We start from the raw sequence: 11873 nt of genomic DNA on the forward strand, positions 1-11873 counted from the left end.
AATCAGTTTACGAAAAATATATAGCAGACGTAAGTTTACGTTTGACTGAAAGATTTGCATGAAATACAAATGAGTAATTGCGTTAAATAATTTTACAGCTGTTATAGGAGGACGTATAATACACAATTGTTGAGTAATTATTTCGTCATTAACCTTATGCTGAAAGTTTTTGCTTGCTGTATTGAATACTGGTTTTTTAACAGCTGATGCTGTACAGTATAAAATTGATTACACCCAGAGTGAAATTTTTACACTTACCCCATTGTGTATAAGGCTGTTTCTTATTCAAGTTTTACGAGTGGTATTCAGATACGAAAATGCAGCAGATAAAGTTAGTCAGTTGAGAGGATGGGTAACATTATCTAAGGAGAGAGATTAATAGAAACAGCTATTGTTCAAAATAGCGAAAACAATAACTTCAGTACCACTTTAGGTTTATTCAAGACAGACCCGCTCGTTTTTCATGTAATGAAAAATAAGTGGAAATTATTTAACATGCTGATTTGGATAATTCACACAATTGCCTGTTTAGCCTGATTAGAGTGTTGCCTCTTCTATGGAAGAACTATGTACAAGAGAATTGTGTAATGCTTGAGAGAGCCTTGATAATCAGGTGTTTTAATTAGTTTGTAAATAATCTTATAACGAAACAGGAGTTATAAGTTTTGTGGATATGCTGTCCTTAGGGTGACAGAACGTAAATAGCATGGCAAAATTATAAAATAAAGCCCACTCGGTTTTCTTGATAGATTAGTCGGTACGTAACACCAGATATTTTTACGTGTCTTGTTTGCAGTAAGTAAATAAACTTGTTTTCTTGACTAATGTCTTGTACTGCTTCCTATGGTTGCTCTATTTCGCTTTAAAAACATACGATATACACATTCATATGTTGAGTGTTATATTGACTGAACGTTGCTAATGCATATGAACTATTGTAGGTGAGTTTGTTTATCTCTCTCTCCTCTCTCTCTCTCTCTCTCTCTCTTCTCTCTCTCATATATATATATATATATATATATATATATATATATATATATATATATATATATATGTGGTGTGTGTTGTGTGTGTGTGTGGTGTGTGTGTGTGTGTGTGTTTGTCTATTGTGCCTGTATAAGTTAAAAAAAGGGAGAGAGAGAAGAAGGAATAATATTATAAAGACGTGAAAAATAAACTTTTATTTTACAATATGGAAATTTAGGTGTTGAGGTTTCTATGAAAATGCTCTTCCATGGACTTGTTTAATATTGCCACTTTGGCCAGAACTATCTAAAATGAAAAACTTCCATGAAGATGAGAGATTAGGGTAACTAGTTCCTGAAACAATTCCACATATTTTGAGCAAGTTTTAATCACTCTTTGTCCTGTGTGTTGGCAAATCACACTATTTTCTTATTATTTTCTTTATAATTATTTGAATACCGAGTGATGCCTCTTCCTTGAAGGACCAGCCGTTTGTCAGTCATAATCAGTATTATGCAAGGAAGTTTGTAGGGATAAACAATAAATCATCAAAGTCTGATATATTCGCTACATATCCCATATTATGTAATTTCCCATGGTATGATTTAACACTCAAAGCAAATTGAACAGTGGATAGTATTAACCATAACTGACATCGATGTTTTTTGGCAATTTTATCATTATTCAAATGCAGACGGTAAGATTTTGATAATTGTTTTTGACGGGAAGTTGTTGGTCTTTGGAAACAGCGCTATTGGTCATTCATTTGCTTTAGTCTATGTCCTTTTTATTCGACATTATATATATATATATATATATATATATATATATATATATATATATATATATATATGTGTGTGTGTGTGTGTGTGTGTGTGTGTGTGTGTGTGTGTATGTATATATATATATATTATATATATAAATCAAATAAATATACCATATTTTCGTTATTCCACTTCACTGCACAGTTCATTTGGTCATGATTGTTAAATATTTCGAATTGCAATTTTTCAAGAAAAGCCTGGAAATGTTAGTTCTCATTTGTATCTATACAGTAATTTATTTTTCGTACGTTAGTTTTTTTTATATGAGATACAAACAGTGAAGATGCTAAGTCCTTGGATAATAACGCCAGCTAGGATCGTATGATGCTTATTGCTGTGACGTTGACAGAACTGAACATAGAATAGGCCAATGGCGAAGCGCTGGGACTTACGAAGTCATTGAGCGTCGTAACGGAAATTGACAAGTAAGAAGGTTTGAACTGTGTATCAGGAGGAAGACTTCGCAGTTGCACCATAAATCAATTGTGAGGAGTGTGTGGAAAGTAAGATAGAAGAAAGAGAATATGAAGGGAGGTAAAGTAATAGGAATGAAATGGGCCGAAGGAACGCGGCAAAGAACCTTAAGTAATGCCTGCCGTGCTCCGTATGAGGTTTACTGACGGCACTACCTTCCTACCGGGAATATGAGTCACGTTGACAGTAATTGACGAAAAGGAACGAGATGGCGGACGTTTTTGTGGTTTTAAGGTATTATAGTAAGTTCAGCAAGCTAGAGCCGTGGCCTCTTGTAAAGGTTTAACAGAGCTAGCAAGAATAGATGTGTATCAAAATATAAATAGTATCGCCGTGTTTCACAAACCCACTTTGGGTCCATTAAATTCCCATGACAGAACTAATAGATAATGGCACTAGCATCATACGATTATATAGCAATTTTATCAATGATTTCAAAATCAAGAGAAAGCAGTATGAAACGCTTTTCTTTTGCAGCTACAGGTATATGTTGTCACAAAACTTCAAAATTTCAGAGTAAAATAGCACAGATCTAGCATTTCTGAGGCTAAACTTATTCCTCGCTGTTTATTTTGGGAAAAAACGCTTAAATGTCTGAAAAAGTATTTTAATTCGAAAAATTTTGCGTACAAATGAGAGATTTGTGTATTAAGAAGGTCATTTGAAAAATTGGTTTTATGTATTCCCCACTACCCTCGGAGCATTCTACTCCTTTATGGTTGGCTATAACACTAATCAGCTGAAAACAAATGACTGTTTATTCCGTAAATAATGCGTCAGTCTCTCATGGTCAACGCTGTGCCCTTTCCAAAAGCCTGTGGAGACCAAATAATAATCATGTTAGTTAAATAGCCAATTGTACCGTAGGTATAAAGCGTGTTATAAGCCTCCACGCTGTTTATATTTGCGCGTTTCGATGAGGATATGCTACAAATGAAACTTGCTTGAAAATTAATTATTATATATTGAGCAGTGGGAAGTATACTAAGCTAAAGGGTAGGGGGACGGTAGATAGGACGTTAAGATATGATGTGTTTATTGCAAAAAAATTGAATACATCCTCTCTCTCTCTCTCTCTCTCTCTCTCTCTCTCTCTCTCTCTCTCTCTCTCTATGTGATTGCATTATGTGTGGGCGAGAGATTATGTTCATCGGTTCATTTATAGATTTGCTGAAGCAACCTTTCAAGAAGTGTTTTAGATAATCCATAGCCTGAAGAAACATTAAATATAGAAATATTGTAAGGAAATGGTTTGCCGCTATTTATGGGCAAGAAGGATTTTCATAATTTTCGTTCTGTAGCAGTCTTATACATTACCAATTCTCTTATAGATCGGTTTAATCTTTTTTGTATCATTTATGCAAATATTTATTGTAATCCCAAGCAATGTATGTACCAGTAACTATTGGATATAGCTCTCTTTGATCTGTACCGGTAATCAACAGACACATTGGCAATAATAACAACAAGCACATCGGCAATAATAATCTGGAGAGATCTGAGCAGTATCTTGATACACACTTAATCCACCATCCTGGATCAAACAGAAAACAAGTAATAACTTCGGCGCTATCGAGTTTTCTGTAGTGTATAATACTGTATGAGCCGTGACACATGAAGCTTTCCGATAGCGTTGCCATAGGCACGATTATGGCTAGCTCTAACCTTAAATAAAATAGAAAAGACAACTACCAAGGTTAGAGGGCTGCAATTTTGTATGTTTGATGGTTGGATCAAACATACCAATTTGCAACCCTCCAGCCTAGGTGGTTTTTCAGACCCAAGGGCCGACAGAAAAATTGCTGGGAGACAGTACTAGATTTTTCCCCTTCATTTTTATTTTCATTTTTTTTACAGAAGTCTAAAAGGGCCAGTCTCAAAAAAACAAGCCCCCCCGTTCTTTTAACAAATTACCGAGCAAGCTTTGAAAGAAAAGGGGAATCATATATTTACTAAACCGTCCCGTAGGTTTGAAGTCAGCAAACGTTAGGTGTGAAAAACAATAGATGAATAAACTGTTATCTTGAAGTGCAATCTGCTGCGGCCTCCTCCATTTGCGTCAGAGTCAGAAGTATTTCCTGTTCTCAAGTTCATCTCATCCCAAAGACTGTAGTCAGTCTAGTGGTAATAGGGGGCCGAAAGGAGGTCTTTAAAAAAAATTTAAAAGATAATAATAAGAAAATAAACCAAATATAAAACATAAAGCTAGTAATATAGGAAACATGAAGATGAGAAATACAGCACCAATAGAGGCGCCGGTGATAGTATTATCTAAGAATGAGAATACTTTAATCAAATTGCAATGGACATACTTCTCAAAAAAGGAGCGAAACAATGTTGAGATAACCTAATTACTAAAGGAATATATCTACTCCAAAACAATGCATCCCAACAGCCTCAACCCAATTCTTTCATTGGCATATTCAGCATCCACACTTCCCTGCCAAAAACGAAAGTTGGCTAAGCAGAAATCTTCTCACACATTTCCACCTTGGTGTCAATAGAATTTCAACATTCTGTCGGATGTGTTGCATATTTTCCTTGCTTTCCCTATTCTAGGACACTCCTCTTTTCTCAGTCTGTTATAGTTTTTTTACTACTTTTCTCTCCAAATTCTTTATGTAATGATTAATCGCGCGATCTTTATGGTTTTCCTTGACCCTTATAACACTACTCCAGCTCACATTTATTTTCAACTCTCTCCACATGCAAACGATTTCCGACATTCGCTAGTTCTTGCAGTATCTCATCACTATTACCAGACGTCACTGTACCAAATGTAAATGCCAACCATGTCACGCTCCAACGCTCTTTCTCCGTATCTGCGTCTAATTTCCGATCTCTGACTTATTAGATTTCTCCCTTCATAAAGATTTCAGACAGCCTTCTTACTATACTGCAGCAGCTAAGCTCATTAAAACGAGCCAGTGTAAACAGTGAATTATCATTTGTATAAAAGAAATTGGTGAAGTAAATGAATACATATTAAATGGAAATAATAATTAGCGTGTCTCTCCTCTGCATAGTTGGTCTTCTTAATATTGCATTGTCTAAAAGCAAACAAAAGAACGTCCTATATAAGCTCTCGTTTTTCTTCCTTGAAAATTAACGCGCGATTATATCCATTTTTTCATTTGCCTCGTCTGGGTTGTATTCAAGGTCAACTGAGTCGGTTGAATATTTCTAAGAAAAGAACAGATGGGACTAGTGTTTTCTTTCTTGGAAGAGGAGAAGAGCGAAAATGTAGATTTAGATAATTAAATTTCTTGAAATCTCAGAACATGTCAATGTCATTAAAATCCTCAGCCAAGAAAACTCTTAGATTTGGTCTTGACTTCTCATTAGTCTTAGGCTCCAAAGGCCCCTTCTGCAACAAGGTTACCGAACACGAGACGCCTATAATGTGGCCACGAACGTAGGAATTAATTAATTTCTTACAGAGGATTCGAGCCAGAAATGAACTCCTGGTTATATCGCTGTCTTGCGTATTTTGTTGTTAAGATATGCAGATATCGATTACGGTAAAAATACCTTCTGACTTCAGTCAAAAAGGAAAGGAAATATCGCAGATAAATAACAACAATATGATATGTAATCGTGACACTAGGTAGTCATTAACACACTGCAGCTAATCGAATAATAGGAGCGCATAATTACCCACAGAGGTGAAGGTTTCTCTCTCTCTCTCTCTCTCTCTCTCTCTCTCTCTCTCTCTCTCTCTCTCTCTCTCTCTCTAGGATAGGCTTATTTTAAAGATTCTCTTAACTTATCGAGGAGTATTATTAGGTAACAAATCATCCTCAAGTTAAAATCAGAAAAAGAAGTGTGTTTCTAAGATAATTTGTAGATTTGCCATACGTGAATATGCAGTATTATTTCTTTTTACCGAGTGAAGGTAATTGAAGATGCACGCTCTCGATAATTTAGATTTTATCCTGTAACACATCGATTTAGACGCGATTTAGTACGTTCTGTTTTCATTTTTATCCCTCCCAAAATTCAAAAACGTTACTTCAAAGTCATGGCTGTGCATGGCTATTTTTTGCGCAGGAGATACAAGAGTGACCCTTTCCTTCCAGTTTAAGACCCCGGTGAACGGCACTATTGCACGTGCATTCGCCAAGAGGCCTGTTCAGTGGAGTCATTAAGAGATGAAATGTTAAGAGTTTCCACCCTTAAGACTACAACGTGAAGCATTTCTCTCTCTCTCTCTCTCTCTCTCTCTCTCTCTCTCTCTCTCTCTCTCTCTCTCGTGGCTCAACGTCAATCTACCCTACTATCTATATATAGGTAATTAACAGTATTAGTAGTAACCAGAAAATGCTGGAAAATGCCATATGCCATATTAGCTCCTCATTGGTGGTAAAGAATTATATTTTGCTAATTCAGAAATGGCCACACACAGAAAACATGTGATGTCTACGACCGGGCAACCCCAGTCTATTTGCCATTTTTTTCCCCTAAACTGTAAAGTACTTGTGGTGAAGTGTTCCAGCCTTGGCGACTCACGATTGCGTTTCCTCTCTGAGTGCCGAGATGAGGAATGTCTATGGTCTTCCAAAATGATTTACAAATCCAGTAAATTTGGAAGTAATGGCAAAATATGTGCGGATTGAATATTTCATGAAAAATATTCTTGAAATGATGTAGCCGCTTACTGACTCACTACAGTTTGGGTCAAAAGTTCTAGGCTTTATATAAAGAAAAACAATAACTCATCACCGCCTCCCTATGTAGATGTACTAAAGCATTATCAAAATTGTTTTTGTACTGCTCAAGTAAAATGTTATACGCTTGGTTGTCCACGTCTGGATCATCGAGCGGGTGCATCAGTTATCCAGGTCGACAGCCTTGTAACTTCACCATGGCAGGTTTAGTTAAGCAGAAAAAGCACTATCGTGAGTAAAGAGACCTTTAACAACTACCCTTCGTTTTTTCACGACTCGATTAGCTCTTATATTGAGATATGTTAGGCACCGTGGATTAGTTGATGTATTTAAATCACTCGATCATCGCAAATGATGCTCATGATCTTACGAGTCCTTAGTTAGGCCTTAAATATATTGATCACGGAGAATGAGCATGTCTGTTGTTTTGATTCATATACGTACTGGATCAAGGTGAAGAAATTACAACTTGCTGTTTTAATTTTTCCTTTCTATACAATTTTCCTTTATCTCTCGAAACCAAACGAACACGCTTCATCACCAAATGTTAGAGAAAGATGGATTTCATTGAGTCTATATACTAATCTGAATACCCATGGTCGGACACGCCGACTTTACAGTCTTCTTCCTTCCTTGCATGGTTTTTGCAGTGATCGAAGTCGAAAGTCTGCCTGACCTGTGTCGTCCTCAAGGAATAGCTTTCTACGAAAAAACTTTAATTTGGAATTTGAAGGAGGCTAGTTCGTTTACAATTTGATAATGCGAGCATGAATACCTATCTGATGGCTTTATATTCATCAGTGTCTCGTGTGATATTGTTGTTTTGATTTTAACGTATTCATTTTCCATCCTAACTCTAGCCAGAAACAAATTAAATACTGTTTACAAATAATTGCACCACCAAAAATACAGAAAATAATAACAGTGGCTTAGAGTTCTAGGACTGCCTCTTCAGTTAGACCAAAAACTTCAAAACTGATTCCCTTTATTATATGTGAAGATAATTCTATTAAACATTAGTATGTATGCTGCACTATATCCTATGTATATAAAAATGGAAGTATGTATGCATATGTGTTATGTGCCACAAACACTTTGAAATGCATTGCATTGAATAATTTCAACCAAACTTGGTATACATAATGGACTTACCATCTGGAAAAGAATACTGCGCGGGTAAGACGTCACTGGCACCAAAGCGGGTGGGGAGTGGGAAGGGGGTGAGAAAGAGGGGAAAAATAAAGATAACTGAAAATGAGAGATATTAGTGTTTAATCCAAAGTTTTTGAGCTCGCTGAGATAAATAATGAAACTCCCGATGCTCTTCAAGTCCAAGTTCAGCCCTAATAGGAAGGAGCGAGTGAGATCGGCTGAAACATGAAAAGAACTGAACATGACAGATATTAGTATCTAATTCATAGTTTTCATGGTCGCTGAAATGAGTAGTGACACTCCCGATGTCCTTTAAGTCTCAGTTCAGCCCTGATAGGAAGGGGTGGGGGTGTGTGAGAAGGTGGTGACATGTAAAAATAACCGGAAACGACAGATATTAGTTTTCAAGGTCACCGAGATAAATAGTAACACTCCTGATGCCCTTTAAATCTAAGTTCAACCCCAGTAGGAAGGGGATGGGGGGGTGAGAAAGGGTGAAAAATAAATTGTCAAAATAGTTTTTAAGGTTGCTGGGATGATTAAAGACACTCCCGATACGCCTTCAAGTCTAAGTTCGGCTCCAATAAGACGGGGGGCGGGGTTGAGCAGTGGCGAAATATAAAATGTAAAAAATGCTGGGCAATATAACTGAAGCTACTGTTTTAACAGGAAAGGGGGAGAGAGAGAGAGAGAGAGAAAGATACTTGGTTGTCATTCATTTTCCTAGGCAGTGATATATATATATATATATATATATATATATATATATATATATATATATATATATATATAGTGCAACAAACATACTAATGTTTAATATAATCATCCTCACATATTATAAAGGGGATCAGTTTTGAAGTTTTCAGTCTAACTGAAGAGGCAAACCTAGAGTACTAAGCCACTGCTATAATCTTCTGTATATATATTATATATATATATATATATATATATATATATATATATATATATATATTTATATATATGTGTGTGTGTGTGTGTGTGTGTGTGTGTATGTATATGTGTATATATATATTATATATATATATATATATATATATATATATATATATATATATAGATATACAGTATGTATAGTGCACAATTTTCCATGAAAGGGTTGTTAATGGTGAAAAAATTCATCTGTAAACTAAATATTTGTCTTCGCTTCCTCTTCATCCATGTTAGAACAAGCGAGTGCCAAAATTCATGTGGGTCTTAATGAGGTATTCCAAGCGATTACAACATGTAAGTTACTTGAATTAAAGCTTTACAGTCGACACAAAATACTGTAAATGAACCTTTGGTTATCAGATGAAATATTCAGAGAAACAAAAGAATGCAGCCTGAAGAAGAAGCTGCAGAGGGAGAAGTAGAGGACATAAAAAGTGTTAGACAGATGGCCAGAAAAAACTGTTGGAAAGGGTCTCAGTGTCACACTTCTGTCTTCTAGCACACAGTGTTCATCCACGATTCGGCAGTTACTGCAGGAGTGTGGTTACATCCATTGTGTTGTATTTTTCTAAAGATCCAACCTCTATTAGGAGAGAACAGTTCATAGTTAAAAAATAAATTTTAGCTGGACGGAAGAACTTCCTTCATGGCCGGGTACGATAGGTCATTTTCATTAAGTGCTCCGCACAAAAAAGACTTAGGATCGAATTTTGGTGAAGAGAGGAATTCTTTATACGTATAATATTTTTAGGTGCAAGTTATTCCCAAAATAAAGTGAAATCGATAATTTAGGTTAACGCACACACACACACACACACACACACACACACACATATATATATATATATATATATATATATATATATATATATATATATATATATATATATATAAACATACATATGTGTGTGTATTAAGTGTAATGCAAAATTTCATACTATTTCCAGGTCACTTCTCCCATCCCGTTCTTAGACTACGCTGGGCAAATATAATTAAATCTCGATTATAACAGCGCTGTGTTCCATGTTACATCATGTTTCTCCGGGAGATGACTTGGTCTGAATTGCTAATCTCTCTAAAAATTTGTCGTTATGCTTATGAATTATTTTTTATAGATCCAAGTATTTAGAATTTGCAGTCTAATTCAGGGTGCTTCATCTTTTATTATCCTCTTACTAGGATTAAGTTAATAGCAAAATCGTGTGATCGGTGACCACTTAAACGCTCTCTTTCTCTCGCCTGGATCTTCATATTGTCTTCTGGAAGGTGGGTTTTCAAACTATTTCACATGTAATATTTTGGATACTGTCCTCTGAGGATTTAGGTAAGAGACCTCGTATTACCCCTTTGGATTTATCTTGTATGTCCTCTTCGGAAATTACGTCCATGCTAGGGGAGGAGGAAGGGCTCCGATCTTGTAATTACTTGGTAAGTAAATGTAAAACATAATTTTATTTTAAAAACGTCATTTTTGCATAAGAAACTACTAAAGTAATTACATAGCTGATACCACATTGGCAGGGGGTGAGATCCATGGACATACTCGTATTCCATCTCAAAGCATTATTTGGATAATGAAATCTGACATACAACAGTTGCCAGCACATAGAAAGAAAATGCTTGTTGTTACCTTACCTGGCAAGGGAGTACTGCTGATAGGTACTGCCTCTGGTCGGTGCTCCACTCGACCTGTAGTGAGCATGGCTGTATAGCCCAGAGTCGCCCCTACATAAGTAGGAACGTTGCAGTCAAGGAAGTATACCCGTGGCAAAAAAAAAACTTCACAAACCAAAACACTAACATGAACTAGTGAACACTCTAGCCAAAATGCGCCTCCAGGTTCTCTCTCTCTCTCTCTCAAAAAAAAAAAAAAAAACAATACCTCACTTCAAGGCGAAAGAGAGAAGAGAGTGAGGGGAGCCCAACGCTTCTTCTCCCTACACCATGCCAGCCATGGATAAAGGTCCTAGATAGTGCGAAGCAAATACGGACCTGCACCTCCAGAATGTTGCTGGAAAAATATTGGAGAAGGGCATATTATGCTTAAAGGGAAGGGAAGTTGCAACAACCCTCACCCTATGCGCCTTAACTTTAAAAGACGACAGGGAAATTTCGTGAATCTGGGGATGAGCTTCCATGATAAGGCTCCTCAGAAAGGACAGTTGTTTCAGTCCCTCTCTTGTTAAACTTTGGAATTTTCTTCCCAATCCTGTTTTATCTGACTGGTATACTTTTCCATATATTAAGATGCCCTATTTCTTCGGGAGTGTGATAGATATGAATACATATAGTAGACATGTGGAGCTGGTATTCGCTTATGTGGAGCTAGTATGTGTTGTCAAATGTGAATATATAAAAAAGCCTTTCTTCCTGCCACAGTTTGAAGTGATAAAAAGAAAACTTTACCTCGAAACTTACTACTGCTGGAATAAATTTCTGGATGCTGAGAGTAACGCCTATTCTTATCCCTTTCTCCCCTGGTGAATCTGTAATGTAATCTGTCTGGAAAGCTATTCGCTCTTGCTAATCCTCTCGCATCTAAATCCAGTTCTTTTAACCCCTGTACTCCATTCCAGTTCTTTTGCACCTTCCGTAGGTTCTATATTCAGCCGTCTGACTCGGAATCCTTTCAAAATAAGAGTCAGCAGCTTCAGTTATCATCTATTGAAAACATATACATAATGTGATAATTTTTTCCCTCTCCATTTTCCTCTTCCTAAGAGTACTTGTAATATATATATATATGTGTGTATATATATTTATATATATATATATATATATATATATTATATATATATATATATATAATATATATATAATAGAAACAATACATTTCTAA

The 11873-nt window shown here is 36.0% G+C and overlaps 1 protein-coding gene across 1 annotated transcript in view; it reads right to left on the bottom strand.

The window, feature by feature from the left end:
* LOC135222421 (uncharacterized) overlaps window positions 1-10736 on the bottom strand; it is a 117390-nt gene extending 106654 nt beyond the window's left edge. The window contains exons 1-3 of the mRNA XM_064260506.1: window positions 10670-10736; window positions 10211-10293; window positions 8084-8179 (exon numbers count right to left, since the gene is read on the bottom strand). Coding sequence (XP_064116576.1) covers window positions 8084-8179; window positions 10211-10293; window positions 10670-10736 — 246 coding nt within the window. The remainder of the gene's footprint in view (window positions 1-8083; window positions 8180-10210; window positions 10294-10669) is intronic.
* Between the last annotated feature and the right edge of the window lie 1137 nt (window positions 10737-11873).

This window comes from Macrobrachium nipponense, chromosome 3 (assembly GCF_015104395.2).
Source record: "Macrobrachium nipponense isolate FS-2020 chromosome 3, ASM1510439v2, whole genome shotgun sequence".
Taxonomy (NCBI): domain Eukaryota; kingdom Metazoa; phylum Arthropoda; class Malacostraca; order Decapoda; family Palaemonidae; genus Macrobrachium; species Macrobrachium nipponense.